This window comes from Lytechinus variegatus, chromosome 16 (assembly GCF_018143015.1).
Source record: "Lytechinus variegatus isolate NC3 chromosome 16, Lvar_3.0, whole genome shotgun sequence".
NCBI classification, from domain to species: Eukaryota; Metazoa; Echinodermata; class Echinoidea; order Temnopleuroida; family Toxopneustidae; genus Lytechinus; species Lytechinus variegatus.
Window position 1 is genome coordinate 18,003,925 of NC_054755.1, and position 27,917 is coordinate 18,031,841.

Here is a 27,917-nt window from a genome sequence, read left to right on the forward strand (position 1 = left end):
GGAGAATGGGTACCCGGCAGGATTAATTCCTTGATGCACGAGCGCTGAAAGGCAGCTCGAGCTAAAGCAGGGGTAATAGTAATAACATCGCGCCTCATAATAGAATATTTCTAGATAGATGGCGCTATATAAATGCCTATCATTATTAAGGAGGAAACATAATGTGATATCGTACTTGCATGAGTTAATTGATGAAGGTTAAAGACCATAGCAGAGGAAATAACAAAATGTCATATGCACACAAAGTCAGGTTCAGTATTTCTACCAAGACAGATTCAGGGGAAACAAAAGTGTGCATAGCCTGTAAAGAAAGTAACCACACACTGGCAGAGTGCAAGGTATTGGCAATCAAAGCCATATGTAGAAATGAGTTGCTGCTCAAAGAAACAAGGATTGTGCGTCAGCTGCCTACGCAAGACTGTGGAAAAAAGACTGTAAATGGAGATTGACGGACAATATCAGAGTAATCCACATCCCACTGTACTGCACAGAAAAAAGGACAATTCAACCAAGAACAGCGATAGCTTAAAAAGGTAGTCTTCAGAGCAGATAACAGAGCCAGATTTGTATGTTCCCATGGATACTGACAATACGCAAACTCAGCAGTACATTTAGGAGAATGCTAAGCAAGAACCCATGGTTAATGTAAAGTGCAATCTCACTAACCAAGAACATTTGGAATTTCTGGATTCATTGTTTAGTGTTCCAGAGGTACAGACAAGGATCATCAGAGACTACTGATGATTTCATTCAACGATGTCTCACAAAGGCAGCGAAGTGCAACTTCAAGACTGATGACACTGTTCAGGAGAGAATTATTGAAGTCTTAGTCACCAGGATTAGACACCCAGAGGTGCAGAAGGTCCTACTGAGCAAAGTTGAACGTCTCAAGTTAGACCAGGCTGCTTCATTGACAAGTAGGCATGAGGCAAGTGACTCCCACATGAGCCAGCTGAACAGCCTCGACAGAGCTTCAGTACATGATCTGCACCAGTCAAATTCTTGTAGGAATTGCGATCTGCGGCATCACCAAAGAAGTGCCCAGCGTTCAGGTCACAGTGCCACAAGTGTGGCATGAAAGGTCACAGGAAGAAACGGTGCAAGGACTTCAAGAGACAGTAGTAAACCAGACAGACTGGACATGAGAAAGGAAACTGGAAGAACACAATAAGAGCAGATCTCGTAACCATGCGAAAGAATCTGCATCCAATTGCCAGCAAGAATGACGGTGATGATCTAGCAAGAGACTTTGAAGACATCTCTGTAGAATCAATGTATGTTGGACATGTTCATGTTGATGGTGTGCCGATTGATGTCAGAGACGAGCTTTTTGCTTCTCTGAAGTTAAGCATCAGGGATAAGCCAGGTAACAACACTTTGAGGGTTAAGTGGACACAGGTGCACAGGGGAATGTGTTGCCTCTTCGATGCTTCAGGAAGGTTTTTTCAGAGCTCTTAGATGACAAGGGATGTCTTCTGGAGTCGGCTGTCAGACTAAGACATGTCAGGTTGTATGCCTACGACGAGACACTGATAAAGCAGTATAGATGTTTTGACCTTCCATGCCAGAACAAAGATGGGAAGTGGTTCAGAAACAGCTTCTTAATCATTGATACACATGGACCAGCCATCCTAAGATTGCAAAGTTCAGTGAAGATGCGCCTAGATATAGCGAACTGTGAGATGCACCAGAGAAGCAGTCCAGGCATTATAAAGAGTACACTCGGATCTGGTAGCTGCATACCCAGATCGGTTGCAGGGTATTGGGAGGTTCCCAGGTGAATACCACATCACTCTTGAAGAGAACGCTGTGAAGTGAACCCGCCAAGGAAGTTTCCTATCCATCTTCGAGAAGAGTTGAAAGAGGAACTGGACAGGATGGAATCCATGAATATCATCAAGAAAGTGTCCAAGCCGATAGATTGGGTTTCCTCGCTAGCTAACGACTAAACCCAACCTAACCCAAGTGATGACCATCAATCCAGTACTAATGGGTACCACACTAGGTCTGGACGATTGGTCAAGTAGCCTGATCAACTAACTGAAAACAATGAATTTTCTTTTTCATCAGCTAACAAATTGAAATTGTTGGAATTTATGTCTTATTGTAAATTGCCATAAACCAGTTAGTAAATCTGATTGTTATGTATCTATGATAACTTGTTGGAGAGTGATCAAACAGTTTTGTCTGTTATTGATGATATAATTGTATTATGAGTTATTCATAACTGATCACTTCTTGAAATTCAAAACTTCCAAATAAAAAAAAAACAGAAGAAAAATTTGGAAATGACGCAACATAATTCTTATGTGTATCAGGATAGTTTTACTGATACATGTACGAAAACCATGTGTGTCATTAATTTTCGCCATTATTACAGTTGAATAGTATATTTTATTATGATACCGAGTTGTTAAAAAAAACTGACACAAAATAATATTATACATATTATTGCTACATGTTTGGGATGTCTATGTATAACAGAGTGATAGTACTAGACTATTCTGCATGGAGTTTCCCAATGGTTTATAACCCCCAAAATGTGTTTTCTCAAAGTGTTACATTGGCATATTGCTGTTGTTGGATTCAGAAAACACTTTTTTTTTGTATAGATATATGAAAGGGGGGATGTATTTGCAGATGTATCATTTGCATATTTGATGCATGATGATGTAACTGTCGTCACATTGGATACACGTTGCTGTTTGTCTAGGTTACGATATGGTGGTCCCGGCCCAGCCTACCTTGTTGCCCAGGTTGCAATTAAATTGAACCAATGAACCTTACATTATGATGTTGGAACATACATGCTATTATAGGACTCTTTATTGACAATAGCTTGACAGTCCTTGTAGTCTTAGTCCTCCTCCTCTCCCCATTCATGTAACATCCTTTCTACCATGTCATTGGTTCTCCTAGTCTTCACTGGTCTTGGACCTGGTCCTGGTCTTAGCCCGGAGTCCTGGTTCTCTGAAGCACTGAGCCACAGATTGCCTCCCAAAAGCTCCGAGATATACAGGCGTTTGGCGTCAAAGCTATTCAGATGTTCTCTGCTCCAGTCCATGTAGGGTATCTGCAAAAGAGCCCATACACACACAAAAATAAAATTAATGAACTACAAATCAAATCACTTTGAACAACAGCAATCTGATCCACAGGAGCGAAATTCGACTTGAGACAAGAGCACACTATGAAATGCAATCGCACTAAGGTCCGCTTGTAAGCAATTGCCGATCACAACTAAATTCACAGCTCTGCAATGCCCTGCTTCTCCTCTTTTCACACGCAAGTTGTCTGCTTTGCAGCAGTTCATCAATTTGGTTGGGACATTATCGTCCATAATAAATCTGATTGGCTGAAATTGCAGAAGAATAATATTAGTACAGTTCTAAATAGACAAATAACGTCTACAGATCTCTATGCATGAGGAAAGCGGAAAATATGGTTAGACTTGTAGAATTGAAAATTAGATATCAAATATACATTATAAACGTCAAAGAATATTAGATCAAGGATTGAAACTGGCAAGTTAAACATTCTAAAAGAGGTGGGTTTTTTGCTCAAGCTTGGTAATATTTATTTTGCTGGTGCAGCTTTCTGGAAAGCCAAATCCCAATATTTCGTCTTGACAGTAATTTCAGAGAGAAGATTTTGTGAATCAGAACGGAGATTACACTTGGTTTTATGAATTTGGACAAGTTCTTGAAGATAAGCAGGGGCAATACCATGAATACATTTGAATGTTAATATAAGAAGTTAATAAAATAATAGCCATTTTTAATATAGCACTTTTCCCAGAATGGCTCGAAGCGCATTACAGCGTATTATTACCCCGGTCATTGGATTCATTTCAATCCCCCATGAAAAGTGCATAATTTTCACTTGTTGGGGAGCATTCCTTGCATTCATCGCAGCCTTATTATGGCCCTAGCAAATTTAAACATACAGGCCCGAATTAACAAAGATGGATTTGAAAACCCACGTTTGAGTCCATGGTTTATGCAGATTTCCGGTATAAATGATGCTCAATTTAGCGCGTATCTGGCGCGTGTATAAAAAAAAACAAGTGGAATGCCTCTGGCCGTCTCACCTGCATCACGCGGTTCAATATAGCAGCAGTGCTGACTTTGAATACTACTCTAACTCGCACAAGATGTTCAGTGATACATGGTTACTCTTATGTCCACTTTTTATGAACTAGACCAATAAACTTACAGAGATATGATGGTTATTCAACAAAAAACCCCAACATGGCCAAAGTTCATTGACCTTTCATGACCTTTGACCTTGATCATGTGACCTGAAACTCGAACAGGATGTTCAGTGATACTTGATTACTCTTATGTACAAGTTTCATGAATCAGATCCATAAACTTTCAAAGTTAGGATGGTAATTCAACAGATACACCCAATTCGGCCAAAGTTCATTGACCTTTGACCTTGGTATGTGACCTGAAACACGCACAGGATGTTCAGTGATACTTGATTACTCTAATGTCCAAGTTTAATGAACTAGACCAATAAACTTTCAAAGTTATGATGGTAATTCAACAGATACCCCCAATTTGGCCAAAGTTCATTGACCCTAAATGACCTTTGACCTTAATCATGAGACCTGAAACTTGCACAAAATGTTAAGTGATGCTTGATTACTATTATGTCCAAGTTTCATGAATCAGATCCATAAACTTTCAAAGTTATGATGGGAATTCAACAGATATCCCCAATTCGGCCAAAGTTCATTGACCCTAAATGACCTTTGACCTTGGTCATGTGACGTGAAACTCATGTAGGATGTTCAGTGATACTTGATTAACCTTATGTCCAAGTTTCATGAACTAGGTCCATATATTTTCTAAGTTATGATGACATTTCAAAAACTTAACCTCAGGTTAAGATTTTGATGTTGATTCCTCCAACATGGTCTAAGTTCATTGACCCTAAATGACCTTTGACCTTGGTCATGTGACATGAAACTCTAATAGGATGTTCAGTAATACTTGATTAACCTTATGGCCAAGTTTTATTAACTAGGTCCATATACTTTCTAAGTTATGACATCATTTCAAAAACTTAACCTCAGGTTAAGATTTGATGTTGACGCCGCCGCCGCCGTCGCCGTCGGAAAAGCGGCGCCTATAGTCTCACTTTGCTTCGCAGGTGAAAAAAAAAATAGCGTATCTAACTGTGACACAAGCGCGCATCGGAATTGGCCATTTTTTATACATACGCCAGATACGCACTCAATTAAGCGTAATTTATACAGGAAATCTGCATAAACCATGGACTCAACCGTGGGTTTTCAAAACCACCTTTGTGAATTCGGGCATACTACCGGGTACCCATTTAAGCACCTGGATCGAGAGTGGCAAAGTGTGGAATAACACCTTGACAAAGGACGCTAGACCACGGTGGGATTCAAAGACAAGACCATGTGTTTACAAGGCGAGAGTCAGAACCACTACACCATTGAAAGGTTTGGTCTCTGATTCTTCTGCACCAGAGTGGCAGGGTGGAGCACATTCTGCAATTTTGTTACAATGTCAGGTTTTAGTGCAATTGCATCAATATTTTTTTTCAACTTTGTAATAAAAAATTTGAAGACTGAATCAGAGCTTTTTTTTTAAATTCTAGTCCCACTTCAGCACACTGTCATATTGGAGAGGTACATGTACATGTAATTCTGCTGCTAGGAATAATTTTGCTAAAAAATAGACAGAAAACCCTGATTTCAAAAAAATTATCAGGAACAAGTTGAAAGATTTAGCCTGGGATGGTTGAAATAATTAAGAAGTCTTAGATATTCAATCATCAGATGTATGAATAGAAAACATGTAAAATTAACCGAATTCATTCATTCATTAAAAAAGAAAACATACAAAATCAAGAATATACAAACGAACATTAAAAAGCATAAAAATGAGAGAGACATTATACAGATGATGTGCCATACCTAAAAATGGACAATTTGTTTTATATATACATATATGAGGAATATTGGATGCCCATGAAAGCAGTGTGTTTGTTAAAGTTGGGTCACCCAGAAAAATATGATTCAATAAAGAATGATGGAGTACCATACATAAAATAATTGTATGAATATTAAATGGAGAAAAACGTCCATCAATGACAATGAAATATTACAAGTATTACATCAACATAGACAATACTTTCTAACAATAGCTTCCTGACTGACCCACCCACCTGCAATGCACATATGTAAAGAACAATTACCATGTATATATTAAAAAGCTTTCACTTTTACACTAAAAGATGAACTTACAGTGATGTACTCATAACCTAGGATTTCAAGATGGCGGCGTTTCATTTCAACCCAGCTGCTGTAACGTGTGACATTGGAGCACATCTGAGAGGGAGGTATGATATCTATGGCTATCCTATAACAGTTATCAAATGTAAAAGAAGTACAAAATATAAAGACAAATGAAGGCAGAGTACTAGCAACCATGTTTAGCTTAAAGGTCAAGTCCACCCCAGAAAAATGTTGATTTGAATGAACAAAGAACAAGGCAAAAGCGTTTTGTGTCTCGCCAACTTATGAAAACAACCAGAAATATTGTGATTTGCGAGGGCACGCAACAGAATTGTATCAAAACTTCACTGTGAAATGACTGGGATGGGATAACACTTGTCATAGGAGCTTTGCACGTAAACTTTATCATTGACCTGAAAGTGACCTTTGACCATACCATGTAACCTCCGACTGCATCATAACATGTAGGTACCCTAAGTCCATCTACCATTCAACTTTGTTTGAAAAGTGATTTACGGTTGCGGAGTTAGGTGTCATAAGAGAGTCTTGCAAGTAAACTTTAACGTTGACCTGAAAATGGGCTTTGACCTTACCATGTGACCTCCAACTGCAGCATAACATGCGGGTCCTCCAATTCATCTACCATCCAAGTTTGGCTGAAAAGCAACTTACGGTTACGGAGTTAGGTGTCATAAGAGAGTCTTGCATGTAAACTTTAACGTTGACCTGAAAATGACCTTTGACATTACCATGACCTCCGACTGCAGCATAACATGCAGGTCCCCCAAGTTCCTCTACCATCAAAGTTTGGTTGAAAAGTGACTGATGGTTGCAGAGTTAGGTGCCTTAAGATCGAGTCTTGCATGTAAACTTTAACGTTGACCTGAAAATGACCTTTGACCTTACCATGTGACCTCTGACTGCAGCATAACATTCAGGTCCCCAAGTCCATCTACCATCCAAGTTTGGTTGAAAAGCGATTTATGGTTGTGGAGTTCTGTGTCATTAGGTTTGTGACGGACGGACGAAGGATGAACAAATGACAGACAACGGACGACATTTGGATCCCTAAGTCTTGCCTTTTCCTCTGGTGGGCAAGACAAAAATCAAACTAGCATGACCCTGAAAATTTCATCAAAATCAGATGTAAAATAAGAAAGTTTTCATATTTCAAAGTTTCGCTTATTTTTCACAAAACAGTAATATGCACAACTCAGTGATATGCAAATGAGAAAGACGATGATGCTCTCCACTCACTATTTCTTTTGTTTTTTATTGTTTGAATTATACAATATTCAATTTTCACAGATTTAACAATAAAAACCAACTTGACTGAACCATATAATATCAAAACAATGGTAATTCCACATGTTCAGGGGGGAATTGTTGTTTCACTTGACAATGAGGATGAAATTAGAATATTTCATATTTCAGATAATAAAATACATAAGAAATAGTGAGTGGATGAAATCATCAGTCTCCTAATTTGCATACCAACCAGGATGCGCATATAACTGTGTGAAATTAAGCGAAACTTTTAAATGTAATGACTTTCTTATTTTACATCCGATTTTACTATAATATTCATTGTTATGCTTGTTGGATTTTTCTCGTTTTATTCAAATCAACTTTTTGTTGGAGTGGATTTGTCCTTTAAAGATAAATTCCAGTTCTGGTAACGATCTCAAAATGACTTTTTACAGAATCTAATAAAATGACCACCCAAGTGTCTGTATGAATAAAAAATATGAGCCAAAGGATTCTGGAAGAAATTGTGTAATTGCTGAGAGATAAGCAAAATAAGCGTGGATTCAGTCACTTCCGTCGGGTCTTTATTCCAGCAATAATAATACACTGTCCCACGTGTGCCTATCTGTGTTAGCGATCTTCAGTTTGACCAGCTTAGATTTTATGATTTCAAAAATTTCAGTTTATGTAACTGTACCAGATCTAGATCCACGATGATATAGTCATACTTAACCTTGGTTTTACAGACTTTCTCACGAAATTAGTGTTTTACTGAAACTACTATCATTTAGCTTTAAGAGGACTAGATTATTATATTGTTTCAACTTCCAAGTATTACATTACTATCTGGTGCTTGTTTGCAGGATAAATATATGCAATTTTGGGGAAAAATAAGAATTTTTCATGAAACCTGTAACGACTTTTAAGGAAAAAACAAGTGGAATGCCTCTGGCCGTCTCACCTGCATCACGCGGTTCAATATAGCAGCAGTGCTGACTTTGCATACTACTCTAACTCGCACAAGATGTTCAGTGATACATGGTTACTCTTATGTCCTCTTTTTATGAACTAGACCAATAAACTTACAGAGATATGATGGTTATTCAACAAAAAACCCCAACATGGCCAAAGTTCATTGACCTTACATGACCTTTGACCTTGATCATGTGACCTGAAACTGGAACAGGATGTTCAGTGATACTTGATTACTCTTATGTACAAGTTTCATGAATCAGATCCATAAACTTTCAAAGTTATGATGGTAATTCAACAGATACACCCAATTCGGCTAAAGTTCATTGACCTTTGACCTTGGACATGTGACCTGAAACACGCACAGGATGTTCAGTGATACTTGATTACTCTAATGTCCAAGTTTAACGAACTAGACCAATAAACTTTCAAAGTTATGATGGTAATTCAACAGATACCCCCGATTCGGCCAAAGTTCATTGACCCTAAATGACCTTTGACCTTAATCATGAGACCTGAAACTTGCACAAAATGTTCAGTGATACTTGATTACTATTATGTCCAAGTTTCATGAATCAGATCCATAAACTTTCAAAGTTATGATGGGAATTCAACAGATATCCCCAATTCGGCCAAAGTTCATTGACCCTAAATGACCTTTGACCTTGATCATGTGACCTGAAACTTGCACAAAATGTTCAGTGATGCTTGATTACTATTATGTCCAAGTTTCATGAATCAGATCCATAAACTTTCAAAGTTATGATGGGAATTCAACAGATATCCCCAATTCGTCCAAAGTTCATTGACCCTAAATGACCTTTGACCTTGGTCATGTGACGTGAAACTCATGCAGGATGTTCATTGATACTTGATTAACCTTATGTCCAAGTTTCATGAACTAGGTCCATATATTTTCTAAGTTATGATGACATTTTCAAAAACTTAACCTCAGGTTAAGATTTCGATGTTGATTCCTCCAACATGGTCTAAGTTCATTGACCCTAAATGACCTTTGACCTTGGTCATGTGACATGAAACTCTAATAGGATGTTCAGTAATACTTGATTAACCTTATGGCCAAGTTTTATTAACTAGGTCCATATACTTTCTAAGTTATGATGTCATTTCAAAAACTTAACCTCAGGTTAAGATTTGATGTTGACGCCGCCGCCGTCGGAAAAGCGGCGCCTATAGTCTCACTTTGTTTCGCAGGTGAGACAAAAACAGTCATACTGCACCAAAGGAACAGTTACAGTCATCGTATCTAAGACTTTATTTGTTAATTTCAATTAGAATCAACTGCTCTTTGAAAGGTCAATTAAGGTTAATTGGGGTAAAAAATAACCAATTCACTTTTATCAATTTTTTTCTAGAAAAGGAAAATTCAGAAATGATAATGGAGAATGGAGAGGGGATCGGAAAAGGGAATTGCACATAAAACAAGTAATTAAAGTTGTCACATGACATTAAAGAGATACAAAATCTTAAGGACAAAATCTTATCTGACAATGAATAAAAACAGAGAAAGAGAGAACAAGTGTAATTTTAAACAAGTCTGGTTAATAATAATAGTCACCTTTGAGAGCCATCTTGAAATGTACCCTCTTGTTGCATTCCATGTTGAACTGATGGAGAGAAGGCATGTTCGATCCCCGTCATCTCAACTCTACCTTTATGTCTCTGGCTGGTGTAAGAAATTGGTTGGCCATGATGATCTAGGATACACTCAAAGTCTGGCAGGAATCAAACCAAATAAAGCATTAAGTAAAATATATTGTCCCGGTAGAATAAAGAAACTCAAACTGGAATTTCAAAGTCACCATCACTGGGCAGTTAAAAAAAACAATCAACACCTTTGCATGTTAGATCCCATTTTCCTCCATTTGTGAGTCAACTCATGAAATGCTTAAGTCATTATCATTACATAGTTTCATACTCAGAACAAAAGACAGATCACTTTTAGGAAGGCAGCACATAAAGGGGGTCAGACTACATGCCGGTGCTTTCTGAAATTGCTTTACTCAGTGTAGCCTATATTCTAGACGGGAGCTGCAGCTATATCTTTGCTGTTATAAAGATAAACATAAGTGATACGTCAGGGCCCTCTCTTAGAAATATATAGTTATGATTTATCCAATCAACCACAACTATGGAAATTCCGCAAACTCAACATCTGAAAAACACATTTGTTCAAAATATTACTAGAGTACATGATGCATATTCAATAGGCCCATTTCGGGTACACGTGTACACGCACGGTCAAGTCAGTGCACGTGTACTAAATTCCATCACCGTGTACACGGTAGCATCTGCATAAAGCTTGCGTGGGACTGTAAAGTCAGTGAACAAGCTCACAGCCTCACATTAATTCTTAGTATGGACTTCTGGACTTCTCCAAGGCCTTCGACACCATTAACCACGAAATCCTTTTGCATAAACTATCTCATTACGGTATTAGGGGGAAGGCCTTGGAGTGGTTCAAGAGCTACCTTACAGATAGGACTCAGTTTGTATCAATAAATAATCACAATTCACCCAACCTTCCAATTACATGCGGGGTACCACAGGGTAGCTTACTAGGCCCTCTTCTTTTTATCACATACATCAATGACATCCACAAAACTTCAAATTTACTTTCATTCATACTCTTTGCCGATGATTCCAACATTTTCTTTTCTCATGATAACATAAACCAACTTATTAGGATCGTTAACTCTGAACTCATGCATGTGACTGAATGGATTAAGGCAAATAAACTCTCACTTAACTTACAAAAGACCAATTACATGTTATTTAGTAATAGAGTAAATAGTTTGCCTGGCAATCTCATTTTTGAAAACACTGTCCTTGAAAATGTTTCTGAAACAAAATTCTTGGGTGTACTTATTGATAATAAATTGTCATGGAAACCACACATCGATAATATATGCAAAACAATTTCAAGAAATATTGGAATTATCAACAAGCTCAAATTTTTTCTTCCATCTCGTACACTACTTACATTATATCACACCTTAATATTACCATACATTAATTACGGTATTTTGGCATGGGGTTGTGCAATTCAAACACAATTACATAGGATACTTTTGTTACAGAAAAAAGCACTTAGGATAATATTTCATACACATTTCAGATGTCACACAGATAAATTATTTTTTGAAAACAAAATCCTTAAAGTTAATGATATATATCTGTTCCAACTCGGCCAATTTATGTACAAACTAAATAAAGATGATCTCCCCGCAATTTTTTCAATTATGTTCTGCAAAAACTCCTCTGTACACGATTATCCTACAAGACAACGAAACTCTTATCACCTACCTCCAACCCGAACTTTACTTGCAAAAAATTCTTTTGTTTTTTCTGGTCCTGTATATTGGAATTCCTTGCCCAACGCCTTTAAGGAATCCCCAAGCATCACAATTTTTAAACATAACCTTAAAAAGATGCTTATTTGCCAATACTTTACGCAAACAAGTCAATCTACCACATAACCAAAACCATATACAATTTTTTTCCTCCCATCATACAACTTGCCTGCTACCTGTTTCCGCACCTGCCATGCTCTTCTTTGCACCTCCAATTGTACCTGCACCCCCTCTCTCCCTATATTTGCCTCTGTTCTTCCCTCATAATCACAATTATTGTAACCATGTTTTCATTTTTTTATTATTTTTATTGTTATTTCTATTATTATTTATTCTAATTTGGTTCACTCTTTCGTTGTTACCTTCGATATTTTGTATAGCCTCCTTTTAAACTGTCTTCCGTCTCTCCTTTATACTATAGTTTTGTAATATACGTATTGAAACTAAGTTACGGGGGCTTGCCTCCCATACAAGCTTCGCTTTTCTTGGCAAGCCCCTCCGTTCTGTTTTATATAGTTATTATAGTCAAAGTTACTTTAGTTTGCAGTTTGCATTAATTCTCATTGTTTATACCTTATTTCGATTGATGTACTTTGAATTTGACTATGTATTGTTTGATTTTTGTTGTGCTTTGTGAACGGAAAATGAATAAAATCTAAATCTAAATCTAAATCTAGTTGTAAGACACTGCACATGTTTTAATCACTAATATGTCAATATATTTCAATTAACCTAGAGTGAGTTTACTTCCAAAATCACCGATTTAATCCACATTTATTCTGGAGACTCAAGTTTCTGTACCACACGAAATGGGTATGCTCCGGTCAGTGCAGGGCCCTAGTTAGCGCCGACGTTCGTTGGATGCGCAATTTGCATACTGTACCGTACATACATGCACAGATCGCTGCAGAATTGAGTGTAACTGAAGTTATCAATTGATTTTCATTATTTTATTGCCAATTTGAGGAGCGTGTGTTTGTAGGCTTGTAGCACACGTGTATGAGCGTATAACACGTAACGAGACTCTCGAAAGCGTTCTTCAATCACTTTTAGAGCCAATTTGAGAATCACCAATTGCGACAGCGATCACTGCTCCAGTTACGTGTTATACGCTCATAAACATATGCTACAAGCCTACAAACACACGCTCCTCAAATTGGCAATAAAATAATGAAAATCAATCGATAACTTCAGTTACACTTAATTTTGCAGCGATCTGTGCATGCATGTACGGTACAGTATGCAAAATGCGCATCCAACGAACGTCGGCGCTAACTAGGGCCCTGCACTGATTTACTTTTGCATTCTTTATTAATTTAATGCGCTGCTAAGCTGAGTAAACTTTTTAATTGCACCAATTTTTGTGGATTGATACTTCTAACTTCTCAGGTAAGCTTTAAAACCATGACTTAGGCTACATGTAGGAAACACTGAAAACATATTGTAACTCACTCAGTGTTTACAACGTGAACACGACCGAAAAACACGCCGTGTACACGTGCATCAAAAATGGACTTTCAAACCGGGCCTAATATTCATACATTCATAGTTTTCTTGAAAATTCTGTGTGCTTCCTTTGTTTGCAAAGGAAATTGCGCAAATTTCCTGAAGAAAAAATTGGATTTCTGTATAGTCGAGGTTGATCGGATCAATCGTAACTCTGGGAAAGAGGGGCCCTGATCTTGAACTATCAAGTAGCATAATCCACTCACTCACCATTCTTGTACGCATAAGGAGTCTGGGCATTTCTCCTCAAGGAAGTAGGTCCACCGAGGACGTCCTCCAATACGGCTCCAACATCCATCTTGATACCGTTTAATGGTGGCTTACCTTTTATATCAAGCAAAAGTAAATATTGAAGAAAAAGAAACAACAATAATTTTAGCACGTACTGAAAAAATTGATGTTAGGAAATTGAAAATATTCCAGAGCAAGTATTGCATTGTGCTTATTGCAGTGTCACTTAAAACACTTCCAAAGCATCTGAACCCATTTATCCATTTTCATTTTCTATTACTTGTAAATTAATTTTATCTATTATACATTCATCCACACATTACAAATCATATTTTACTTTTGATCCTTCTGTGTCTTGGACTACTTTTTAGATATGAAAAAAATGTTGTTTATTTTATCATCATATGTTTAATAATGTAGATGCCCATTCACAATTGAAGTCAGTTGAATGAAATCCATTTTACATTTCTTTTTAATTTTTTTTCAGTATCATGACCGACGAGATGTCATTACAAGCAAGAATATCGTCTACCTATTAAAGTTTTAGAGGTCTGTACAGTGACACCTGGAGCCTGTTGCATAAAACTTTTGCCATGAAAAAACTCGGGCAAATAAACAAAACTTGGGCAATAAACAAAAACTCTGGCAAAAAATTTGCCAGCGTTTTTTATGGAAAAAGTTTTATGCAACGGGCCCCTGTATTTCAAGACCACCCAGGGAAGACAAGACAAACCGTCTTTGTGACAGGTCTTCACAAGCAAGTTCCTTCAATACATGTTGATAGAGAATACTACAAAACCAAACTTGTGCTGAATCAGAATATAGCCACTGAAAATTCAAAGAGGAACCCGAGGAAATATTCAAGGAAAATATTATGAATTTCAAGGAGTCTTTTGAACTTATCAATTGGTGGGGACTGCATAATGGCAGGGTGGAAGTTGCGAGAGTTCAGGCATGGCTCTTTACAAAAGCATGATCTTCGAAGATATCACCAAAAATATTTACCTGCTTTTGAAGTCCGTTCTGGACTGAACCAAGGCACTCTTAGCTCAGGACATTCAAGGCACACTGCTCTATTCAGCTCTTGAAGCTGGTGTGACAAAGACCTGGAAACTGAACAAGAAATATATGAAGCAATTATCAGAAGCAATCCCCTCTGTGAATAGATAAAATTGAAAGTAAACTCTTTTATTTTGCCGCAATTCAAGGCAAACTGCTGAACTGGAAAACAAACAAGAAAAATAAGGCAAGGTATCAGTCCCCACTGCAAATAAAAAAAGTAATCCCCTCTGTGAATAAATAAAATTGAAAGTAAACTCTTCTATTTTGCTGCAATTCAAGGAAAACTGCTGAATTGGAAAACGAGCAAGAAAAATAAGGCAAGGTATCAGTCCCTACTGCAAATAAACAAAGTAAACTCTTATTCAGCGAAGATAAATAAACATTTTGGATAACTTATTGAGGGTTTTAAGGCAGATGGTCACACACTTGAAAATTGTGCTTACTGCTTTATAGTGACTTCAAATAATTGTATTTCTAATCTAAAAAAAATGACACATACAAGACCACTACTTCATATGCGCCATCTTAAATTACATGAAATACAAACTGATTCAGGAGGTATGACTGAAAAATTGCTTAAATTTTACTTAAATTTACTTAATTTACAGACTTACCATGCATCTCTTCCATACTTCTAAGAAAGTTGAGACTGAAGATAGTATGTAGCAAGTCCAATGGGAAGCACTGAAGGGCAGCCAGGCTAAGTGCAATGTTAACCAGTCTATGAGGTTGAAGATCTGACATGTACGGTATCACCCTGGAGGAACAAAGTTCTTCAAGGAACGTTGGAGAAGCTGGAAGGTAGTTGCCGACAGTGAAAGCATCCAAGATATCCCGGACATGGAACGGAGAGATGTCATCCAAGTTGGACTGAACTGTTGCTTCAATTGCCCTCAAAAAGGATCTGTTGCAGATGCGCTGTTGAATAAGAAGTTTGGCAAAGGCAACAACGGAAGCAGAATCGCGGATCCATGATGCGTTGAGAACAGAGGATCTTGAAAGATCCTTACGAGTAACTCTTTTAACATAAGCAGGAAATGCAGAGTTGGGACAGTGAAGAGGTTTCCTTACATATTCCAGAAGGTTTACAAGACCTTTAGGGAGATTTCCCCTCGGATACAGATGATCAGAGAACTTGGAAAGCACAAAGAACACTCTACGAAGATCATGACCATTTAAGATTGGCATGAAATTCAGTACCTTATCCCACACCTTGGGATCAATATCTTCACAAGGTACACCGAGGTTGCTCAGGGTATCAAGTATGTAGACTACAAGGTGTGGCAATGGATTCCTCTCCAGGTTCTTATGAAGTCTTTCAATGCAAACAGATTGTAACTTGGTATTGGTGGATTTGGCTGTTGCAAGATAGTGCAATATATTTTTGATAACAATAACATTATTCAAACTATCGATGTTTTCTATGGCAAGACCTTCAACAAGAGCTAAAAACCTGCTAGACCTTACTTTCATTCTCCCCATTGCATTGCACAGTCTCCCAAGTCGCTCCAATGATAAAAATTGTATGATTTCTGTACTTTTGTTTGTAAGCTCAACCACAAGGTCAGGTTTTGGGTCATGGCTTAGTACTTCAATGAGAGCAAGGAGTTGATGTGGTGCAGAGCATTCAAGAAGTTTCTGTTTCATGTGCTTCTCCAGAAGCTCTCTGAGCTCGTAATTCCTGGAATAAACTTTCCTTAGGGTGCTGTAGATGATGGCCATTTCAATTGCTGGAATGGCAGGAACTTGGGGAATGAGCAATTGGCTTACTCTGGACATAATCTGATCCCTGTTCTCTCTACTTCTCATCAGAATTGCTCCTTGCATGATGCGTCTGATGTCGTTGAACCCGTAGGATGCTCCTGCAAAAAACAGCTTCAAACAGTGCTGAGTGATGCGATTCTCCAAGACTTCAGAACATAAGGTAATAAGTGTGTAAAAACAGTGCGAAAAGTCACTTGGGCTATGAAAATCATCAAGGATATCAGACATTCTTGCAGTCATCAATCCCGCAAATGGAGTCTGGTGGCTGTTCATCATAATGACAGCTTTGGATAGAGGTGAAAGGTGAATACTGTCCAAGACATCAACAGCATGATAGAGTTTCTGAACAATGTTGCAGACAACAGGATTCGTGGTAGGTACGCTACAGTGCAGGAGCCCTAGTAGAAGCCTTGGAAGAGGGACTACATCATACTCAGTGTCATCACTCAGCAGTTCTTGAACATGGGCAAGTACATTCTGCATGATGGCATCCGATTCACCACAGTCAACACCAACACATGGGAGGACATCCTTGACGGACTGACAGCAACGGACAAACATAGCAGCATCATTGAGATCAAAAGATTGCACTTTAAGACTAAGCGTGTAGTACAACGCAGCAATTGCATGTTGGTTAACCTCTGGGGCACCAAACTTCAGAACCAAGTACAGAACACTCAGAGCCTCCGAATTGGACATTGCGGCAGCATGTACCTGGATCAAATTGCACAGTTGTGGCAATACAGGGTGTTTATGAAGCATTTCTGAATACTCCAGCCATTGTTGAATATCATCTCTCACCATCCATATACATTCCCACAACTTATTCACAGAGATGCACACATCTGTAGGGGTCATGTCATCAAGGTGACTTGAGATGACCTCCAGGGAATGCAGGAGATCAGCACCATCCTTGAAGTTTAAAATGCTATCACTATAATCCAATCTCAAATTCAGATGCATACTGGGTGAGAAATCTACAGTCGCTTTCTGTTCTGCATAGTGAGCTATCGGACGGCACCGCTGCATGGTCAACAACGTATTCCTTGATATTCTGGAGGATGATAACCTCAAGGCTTCCGCATATCCTGCCAGATGCACAAAGCTGGATCCAAAGGCTCTTTGGCTTTGGCTTGGTGCTTGTTTAATGAGTTGACTGGGTGGAAGGTGCCATGATCTGGAGCATAGCTTTTGAAGATGCCTAAGGCATGAAGCACATATGGCACTGAAAGACATTGCTTTTCACAAGATCACCTGCTTGGTACTCTATGGCAAATCATCTCCATGTAAACCTAAAAAAATGAAATGAAATAATTTAGAATTAACAAATCTTCCATTTTCTTGTCATGCACCAAGAATTGATTCTGGCCAGACCTTGTTACGGTTTGACTTTCCCTATAATTCATATTGATTCTCCCTTCTTTTTCTTTTAAAATCCTAAACCCTTTATGATTATAATGTATCCGCAAAAATGAGGCTCAGTCCACTCATTCTACATGTATGAACAAGGTTATGATATATGAAATATATTTTCGAGCGCTCTGGTGAATACAAAAATTACCCCCAAGTTACTAATGAAAAATAATTTGCAACTGTACGGAAATTAGTATTTTTGGTCACAAAAGAGATGTTTTAATGCTTTTATAAATTGTGTGCCATGTACAGCATTGGCATACCATAGTCCTACCTGTAGATTCCCCACAGGCAGGATGGTAATGAACCCTTGGGTGGGCTCAGTCAAGGCACAAAAAAAGAAAGATTTATGTATGATCCTGAATGTTTGTCATAAAAAATCAGTATTTTCCAGCATAGATCTATATTATGGAAAAGTGGTAAGCTGATTATATTCAATAGATATAGAAGTCTTGTATCATTTTTATCTTTAGTAATTGCGCGCTTTATCATCCATCAAAAGGGGGATTAACCAGTAGACCCAAACCCAATCAAATAATCAATTCTCAATAGCACTGCAGTTAAGCGTTGGTCAAATGTCCGCCATTACCAGCCCAATGGCAGACATCCACCTGTGTAGGAGAAAAATATCAGAAAATGCAAAAAACTCCTCAGAATCAAACAGCGCAGCGGACTATTTAATTCTAATGTTGCTGTATGTCTTTGTATGGGTCAGAGCCCAGGACTCGTCCCTGTAACGTTAATATTAGGCAGAGGGTACTCTGCAAAATGGGATGAAATTGAGTCGCAATAGCACCCCAAAGAAAAGGGGGAAAATTAATTATGCCCTTACCGCAATATTTAACATGGATGAAGGTCTAGGCCTATCGTGACACAGATTGACAGAATACTGAAATTGAGGCACAAAGTTACAAACTGGACCCTCAAAAAAGGAAAAGTTCTGTCTCGTTCGTTCTCCTTCTTTCAAAAATGAAAACAAAATGGCCGAGCGATACCGTTGTGAGAGAGGTCAACTTTTACTTTTTCTTTTTGAGGGTCCAGTTTGTGCCTCGATGTCAGGATTCTGTGTCACGATAGACCTTAATCCATATAATCGAGGTAATCTAAGTGCACAATTCATTTTTACCTAGGGATACCTAGGGAAGTTTCTGAATGTAGGCATATTATGCCTCTGTATTCAGTTCTAGGTTTTTCCTCCTCAAGATGGCTGGCTCACTTCCGGGAACAGGGCTTTCGTAGTCATATTTTATTGGCTCATTTTTCCAGCATCTATCCAGGGCAGCTTCAAAACTGTGCACACTTGGGGCAGTGACAACATCATTATTTAGGCTGTTCCATGTCTTACGTATTCTAACATAAAAAGAATTCCTATATTTTGGGGTCTTTGTCCTTGGTATGAAAAATTTTTTACTGTGACCCCTGGTATGTTCACTATATTTTTCTTCTAGATTAAGTTTTGTACATTGATCATAACTATTAAAGTGTTTATATGTTTCAATCATATCACCCCTAACTCTTCGATACGCCAGAGTTGGGATTTTTAACCGTTTAAGTCGTTGTGGATAGGAAAGCTTCCTTAATTCAGGGACTAATTTTGTTGCCCTTCTTTGTACGTTCTCTAATGCATGTATATGTTTCTTCAGTATAGGGTTCCGTTCCACACAGCATGGGCATACTCAACTTGTGGTCGGACAAGCGACTTATATAACAGAGCAAAGTTATTTTTGTCAAGATAAACAAAAGTTCGTCTGATCAAGCCCATAAGCCTGTTGGCCTTGTTTATTTTTGATTGCATGTGTTCTTCAAAGCTGAGTTTATCATCAATTACAACACCCAAGTCCCTTTCGGAGGTGACATGTTCAAGCGCATCATTCATTAATGTGTATGGAAAAGCTTCCTGCTGGTCTTGCGTGTTACCAATCGAGAGTACACTACATTTCTTGGGGTTGAATTTCAGCAGCCATTTTTCAGACCAGCATTTCAGATGGTCAAGATCTCTCTGGAGTGAATTGCAATCATTCTGATCTCTTATAATTTAAAGAGCGACATTAAGAACGACTGGTGATCGGACCTTTCTTCATTTTTCTTGTGGTAGATCTAGATCTAAATGCCTTGGTATATTCATAGGCGATGGTTTAGCGCATAAGGTAGGCAGGACAACAAGAATTTCAAAATGTGTTTGTTGTCCCCAAGAATGATATCAAAAAATTTCTTAATATCTAATTTGTCATGTGAAACCACTTAAAACTTACGTAAAATTCATTTAAACTGCAAAAAAGAGCAATTTCATAGCACCAACATGGGTCGAAAAAGTCATAGACATCGCGGGTCCCTGTTAATGCACTGTCCTTACTATCGATAGTTTAAACGATCACGATGTGCTCGCTAAATGCGCGCGCCCGTCGGCGTCTGCTAGCCGTCCTCTGCTGTGACTCTCAAATAGCCCCGCATGTGCGATTTTTAGTCAGATCGTCCCATATGCTGTTTTTCATGTTAGTACATAGATGCGTGCGCGTTTTTTGCGGACGCATATCATGTACCCATCTCCGTCGTCTGCTACGGCTCTCTATATCAGTCCCAACTTGTGAAATGTGTTTTCTGGTGTATTTTCATTTGGTCTACATGCAGTTTGCCCACTTGTTATTTGGTCTAATGCCAAATGGGCTAAACCCATTTGGTCAACTAAATTGCCATTTGGTCTACACTTGGTCTAATTCTCATTTAGTAAAATGTCCAGTTGGTCTAATTTCAGCATAACCTACATAATTATATATTTTTTTACTTTGTCAAATACTGGTACATAAATTTGGCTTTTCATGCAGTTCCACATTGTAAATATGTATATTCATTTGGTTCACATGCAATTTGCCCACTTCTCATTTAGTCTAATGCCGAATGGGCTAAACCCATTTGGTCTACACTTGGTCTAATTCTCATTTTGTGAAATGTCCAGTTGGTCTAATTTCAGCACAACCTAGGCTACTTAATTATATTTTTTAACTTATATACATATATTTTAGTCTTTATACATATACCAAATGGGCTTGACCCATTTGGTTTAAAAAAAATTATAATTGCCATTTGGTCTACACTTTGTCTAATTTACATTTGGTCTACACTACACTTGATCTAATTTTGAGTCCAGTCCAGGGTCTAATTTCAACATTACCTACATCATTATGATTTTATACTTTGTGAAATATATATTATTTTCTTTATATAATTTCATTTCACCTTATAGTTTTAGCATTGGTTTCCAAATAAATAATACTTGAACAGTGGCATAATCATGATAATGGAGCCAAAAGTTTTGAAAGGTGTATCGGGTAAATTTATAAAGTTGCAAGCAGAAGCAAACAACAAAAAAATGTTGAAGCGGGGGGGGGGGGGGGGGGGGGGGGGGTGTTAATTAATTTCCTTTTATTTTCCAATGCCAGATCAATCTTTGTTTTTGCTTGCTAAATTTTTTAAAAATTATATGTTCTGTTCTATCTACAATTTTTACTAATGATCCTTTTTTTACTTATTTTTTTTCAGACACATTCGCACCCGAACCGACTCTTCAAGGGAAGAGAAGGAATTATTGAACCCCTTGAGAATATACAGGTCAAGGGCTGTAAGAGTATACAGGGGCACTTCCTGGGCGTTTAATTTCATTTTAATTATGTGTTTTCAGGATTTTTTTTAAGGATATCTAACATTGCAATGAAAATTATTGCCCCTGCTGATAGTTTTTCAGCTGTGCATGCCCCTCCTTAATTTCAGTGAATAAGGTGTGGCACTGCCCTCTATGATTCATTTTGAATTTTAATGGGCTCCAAAATGCAGTAATTTATAAATGATAGCATAATCTTATTTTGATAAAGCATTTTACTTAACGGGGGGGGGGGGGGTGAATTTGACTACTAAACCAGCCCCCCCATGTCAAGGATTAAATTTTTGGAAAAAAAAAACATATATAAAATAGATATAGTTATTGCATATCAGAATATTATTTTTTCTTGATGTTTTCTCAATAACTCTAAGCTGTTATTGATGAATTCTTTCTTGAAACAAAAATAAGCAATTTATCCAAACATGTCAGTTTCATTTTGTAGACATATGCATTGAATTTACCAATTCAGAATATAAGGTATGCAATCTTTCATAAATGTTGATTTTTATCACTGGTGGATCTGGGGGAGGGCACATCTAGCTCAACCCCCCCCCCCCTTTGAGAGCTACAGTCAAGATGTAATGAAAATACGCAATTTTCATCAAAGAATCCCCCCCCCCCCCCGTAAGGCCCTTTTTTGCTTGACAAATTTTCATCCTGAAAATGTGCCCCCCCAGGATAAATCCTGGATCCACCACCCCTGGTTTTGATTAAGTTTACATGTATTTTCATTTTGAAAAAAAAAATTCCTAGAGATTTATAAACAGCATGATTTACACTGAGCATTTCATACACTTTGTGCAGAAGAAATATTATCTTGAGAAATTTGGTTATTAAATTATGGAAGATATCTTTTGGAAATGAAATTACTTTATTGCAGTTATGTCTTACATTGTATTGTCATTTTACTTGATAGAAATTCATTATTTTTTATAACCATGACAGTGTTATAAATTCATATTTGCTAAATTGTAATAATCATTTTGATGTTCCTTCATCTTCATGAAAGTATGAATTCTAGTCATCTGCTTCAGTCTGCCCAATGAAATGGTTACAATGGGCCTAAGCATCCCTTGTCATTTTTCAATAATTAGTTAAGTCAGTAGTCAAGTAAGGGGTCAGACAGTTTGGCTGTATTATATTTGTTTAATTGTCTTACTAGTGTCAATTTACTAAACTTTTTCTGCTTGTGATTGAACCACCAAATTGCCAGATAGTACCATTTTGTTGGGCAGACATTAATATTGACTAGAGGACTTACTTTCCAAACCAACCTAAAGAAAATATGATACTTCATGTATTACAGGGGTATATTGCCTCCATTCCATTGTTGGGATGTATGCTATGGGCTGGGTAATATCATCTAACTTGTCCTGGAATAATCATTCTCTATAACAAGTTCACAGACAAACGGAGATTCCACTTCAGCAACTCTCAGTTGAACATCAACATTCCTGGCATTGGTGGGGGAAGCCAAAAATTTTAGGGGGGAACCGCCAAAATCTTTTGACCCTGTTGCACCCACAAATGTAATAACGCCCACAAATGTAATAACGCCCACAAATGTAATAACACTTTACCCACAAATGTAATAACGCCCACAAATGTAATAACACTTTACCCACAAATGTAATAATTTTTGATCGCCCACAAATGTAATAATGACTTTACCCACAAATGTAATAAATTTGAAGGGATTTTGGCGAATCCGTTCTAAACTAAAATCCTATAGTAATCATATAGCACAAAAGTGCAAAGTCTTTTTTTCAGACCGGGTTAATAAAACATCAAAGTACAAGTTCAAAGTCTTCTTTCCAGACCCGGTTGTTTCAAAAATTATAATATAAATCCAAAGTCTTTTTTCCAGACCCGGTTGTTTAAAAAATTGTGATATAAATCCAAAGTCTTTTTTCCAGACCCGGTTGTTTCAAAAATTATAATATAAATCCCAAGTCTTTTTTCCAGACCCGGTTGTTTAAAAAAATATAATAAAAGTCCAAAGTCTTTTTTTCCAGACCCGGTTGTTTAAAAAATTGTGATATAAATCCAAAGTCTTTTTTCCAGACCCGGTTGTTTCAAAAATTATAATATAAATCCAAAGTCTTTTTTCCAGACCCGGTTGTTTCAAAAATTATAATATAAACCCAAAGTCTTTTTTCCAGACCCGGTTGTTTCAAGAATTTTAATAAGTGCAAAGTCTTTTTCCTGACCCAGTTATTTCAAAATTTATAATATAAGTCCAAACTAAGATACGATAATGATATTCCTGTGGAAAAAAATGGGAATCGAGCTTAGTCTTTTCTCCAGACCCAGATAATTAAAACTGGTGGAATAAATGTCTTTGTTGTTGTTTTAACTTATACGGTGTATATTGTGAATATATGCACTAAGAGTAAATTGAGAATCAAGCGTAGTCTTTTCTCCAGACCCGGTTACCTGTTATTTAAACATTATGAATAACAGTTTAAAAACAGTATAAAGACCCCATTATCTTATTAATGCTGGATATATAGCGTAGTCTTTCAGCCCATTTTTTTTCTTAAAAACGCTAATAGTAAGAATTAAAAAAAATCCAAGTTTAAGACCAAACAAACCTTCAACCTAAGAACCTGTTTTAAAAGAGGTTTAGAGTGTTGTCTTTATTCCAGACCTAAAACAGTTACGAAAAAAAATCTTCTAACATAAGACCTTATATTCTTATTCTCGTGGAATAACACGAGGTTTAAAACGTACTCTTTCCTCCAGACCCGGCTATTAAAAAAAAGTAACTGAAAAACTTCGAATCTAAGACCAAATTTCCAAAGTTTCACCCAGTAAAATTATGTCTTTTTTAAAAATAATACTACTACCCCTACAAAACATTGTAATAACGCGTGGGTAAAGCAGACATCCTTTCTCCAGACTTGGTTACTATTTGAAAAATAAAATAGTTTTTACAAATATTCTAAAACGAATATCCAATAATCTAATTACTGTGGAACAACATGAAGACCGATTATCGAAGATCGACTTTCCTCCAGACACAATTATTTCAGGAATAAAAAATCAATAAAACTCAACCCCCAACAACGAATCTAAGAACCAACAATCCTCCAAATTAAGACCATGCATGTAGAAAAGCACACGTTTAGAGCGTTGTCTTTATTCCAGACCCGGTGATTTAAAAATGATTTAAGCAATCCTAAAAACAAAAGACTCAAATTCTTATTCTTGTGGAATAATACGAGTATTATGCTTAGTCTTTCGTCTGGACCCGGTTATTTAAAAGATAAAGAAATATTGAAAAAAAATTGACAGCTGAGACCAATCTTCAAAATTAAACCCACTTAAAATGCTTGGGCTTAGAGTGTTGTCTTTTCCCCTCACCGACGTATATTATAACTTTTGAAACGACCGGGTCTGAAAAAAAGACTTTGGACTTGCATTATAATTTTTGAATTAACCGGGTCTGGAAAAAAGACTTTGGACGTATATTATAATTTTGAAAAACCGGATCTGGTAAAAATACTTTGGACGTATATTATAATTTTGAAAAACCGGGTCTGGAAAAAGACTTGGACTTGTACTGTAATATTTCATTAACCGGGTCTGGAAAAAAGACTTTGAACTTTTGTGCTATATGAACGCATTACTATAGGATATTAGTTTAGAACGAATTCGCCAAAAATCACTTCAAATTTATTACATTTGTAGGTAAAGTCATTAACATTTGTGGGTAAAGTGCATTATTACATTTGTGGGTAAAGTGTTATTACATTTGTGGGCGTTATTACATTTGTGGGTAAAGTGTTATTACATTTGTGGGCGATCAAAACTTATTACATTTGTGGGTAAAGTGTTATTACATTTGTGGGCGTTATTACATTTGTGGGTAAAGTGTTATTACATTTGTGGGCGTTATTACATTTGTGGGCGATTATTACATTTGTGGGTGTAACAGACCCCCCCCCCCCCGGCCAAAAAAAAATGAGCTAATAATATCTTGGGGGGGGGGGACACAGGAAACAAAATTAAAAATTGACAAGCCAAAAAAAATTAAAAAATAAGGTTATCAACAAAAAATTGAGGGAGATGGAATCGTCCCCTCCCCACCTCAAATTTAGGGGGATACTCCCCCCACTTACGCCGCCTATGATTCCTGGTGCTTGGAGATCTGCGAAAGGCATGCTATAACATCCACTTATGTTCCATTTCCTTTCATGTTTTTTCCTCTTTTTTTCATCTCCAAGTGTTCATATTTTTTTCAGTGTCCTTTTTTAGATTTATCAAACTCAGTTTTATTACCTGATAAAATTCTATCCCAAGAATTGAACACTTTGATCAAATTTGGAAGTTCAACTTAATGTAACTGACAATATATAACTGAAAATAGAAAATAAAAGGCAAAATAATAATTATGAGAAAAATAATAAAGAAAAACAGTTACTCAAATCAAATTCACTCAAAACCATACACTAATGTACTCTCCTCAAAAATCAGTTCTCACTTTTAGGTATTGATCATTCATTCAGTCAATAAAATAATAAAAACAGAGACAGGAGGTCCTCCTCAAAATAAACACAAACACAGAGTCTCACATACACACTACACATTAAGAGTAAAATCAGTTTGTATCTTTCGTGGGATTTGTTTTTATGTAAATCTGGATTCTTCTTGTTAGTAGGGCCTTAGGTCACTCTGACTTGAACTTAAAACTTCCAATCTCAAGAAGGCAAGATATCTCAGTAGATAGTCATTGTCAAGATGTTTAGGAGTTCAATCTGGAGGTGAGGTTATTCATGATGGCATCTGATATTCTGGCAGAAAGAATGAGAAATAAAAAAGTGCATAAATACAATTATTTATTTTTTCAATGCAAATGAAATAAACGAGTCATTCAAGATAGTGTGTATTTTTTAGAGGGGGGGGGGTGATGGCATATTTTAGTCCAAATTATTTTTATCTTCATTTTTTTCCACTTGTATTACCATTTATTCAAAAATTGCAATAAACATATTAATATATAAATGAGTTTTAATCTAGTTGGCAAAAGAAAAACCAGTGGCGGCGGCAGTGCAAAGAAAATGCCAGTAAAAGGCAGTAAAGCACTGTGTCTGAGTGACTGACACCACGGCACTGACAGTGAGGTGAATGTTCATTTTCCAGTGCATGCACATTATTGCCCCATCATATTCACTCGTTTTCAGAAAATATTTAGTTATTCCTCATATGACCATGATTATCTCCTTCATGTCATTACTCTGGTGTTTATTCATGATTTTAAATTCAGGAAATCATTTAGCAAACAAAGAAAACAAAGCATTTCTTGACTGTGATTCCGTGTGATTCAAGTTCTATTTCATTTCTGTGTATCACACGTACGCACGTACGTGACGTAATCTTGATCTGTAATCTGCTAATTGTTATGTTAATTAATCATCCCGTGCGCACGATTAAAATGGCTCGAAATTCGACCAAATTCAAGGGCAGCTCAGCTTGTAAACCTCACTGAGAAGGGCTTCCACAGCCTTTGCGATTCCCCGCGCTGCAATTTAACTGCAAGACACAGAAAGGAAATCAATTCAAGTTTCACAATCAACGGAAAATCCAGAACACTTCGAGACCCATTTTGCAAGAAATACAACTAAATAAGGTAAGAATTGAGAGCAACTCACGACACTTTTGACTTACCGACACTTTCATGGTTATTTTTGGAAGATTTCATGGAATTTGGGGCACGAAAATGACTTCGGTAGCTCGCGAAAGTCCTATGCATTACGATGACATATTTTTCATCGCACGGGAGGACAATCACAAAGAGAAAATATCATATTCATCCGCGCTGACAGGGGCTTAATTTTGACGATATCGCATCGCTATGCGATTTCACTCATTGACAAGCGGACGAAACTTTACGTACAAATTTTGAGCACTTCCGCGACAGCGCCATCTAGTGACTACGGCCGTGCCTACATAAGGATCACCAGTTGTTCTTATACAACTCACGAACAGCTTTATGAAATGGCCCCCAAGGCTCCGGCCCACGAAGCAGGCAGAAGCTCGCTGGGCCTGGGTTAGGCTTGATTGAGCTCCGCCGGGGCCGCGGAAACTTGAGCGCAATCGCTGTAGCGGAGACAGCCAAGCCAACGGGCCACACGGCTGCCGGCTCCAAAACGTTACTCGTTAGTGGCGACGTCCCCGGGGCTCCCGAGTCAATTACCGCTCCGTACACTCGAGTCACTCGTCCAACCAACTAAACCACTTACAATTCTCCAAGGTAAACCTGATTAAGCAAATTAACTTATTTCAAAGACATCTATCATAAATTTGGCATCTTGTTATCACTTACACAATTATTTGGTTGAAACACAAACGCATTCCAAATCCAACCAGAAACAGTCTTCTCCGCTCAGCCTCAGTACACAAAAATTGCACGTGC

The 27,917-nt window shown here is 37.4% G+C and overlaps 1 protein-coding gene across 1 annotated transcript; it reads right to left on the bottom strand.

Moving 5' to 3' along the window:
* On the bottom strand, positions 1-27,898 carry LOC121429608 (FAST kinase domain-containing protein 1, mitochondrial-like). Its single transcript, XM_041626726.1, has 7 exons — positions 27,828-27,898; positions 15,282-17,723; positions 14,611-14,718; positions 13,585-13,698; positions 10,074-10,230; positions 6,284-6,398; positions 1-3,073 (listed from the first exon to the last, which is right to left on the bottom strand). Exons 2-7 carry the CDS (start codon positions 17,665-17,667, stop codon positions 2,858-2,860), a joined length of 3,096 nt encoding a protein of 1,031 aa, XP_041482660.1. The 5' UTR covers positions 17,668-17,723; positions 27,828-27,898; the 3' UTR covers positions 1-2,857.
* Positions 27,899-27,917: the final 19 nt, after the last annotated feature.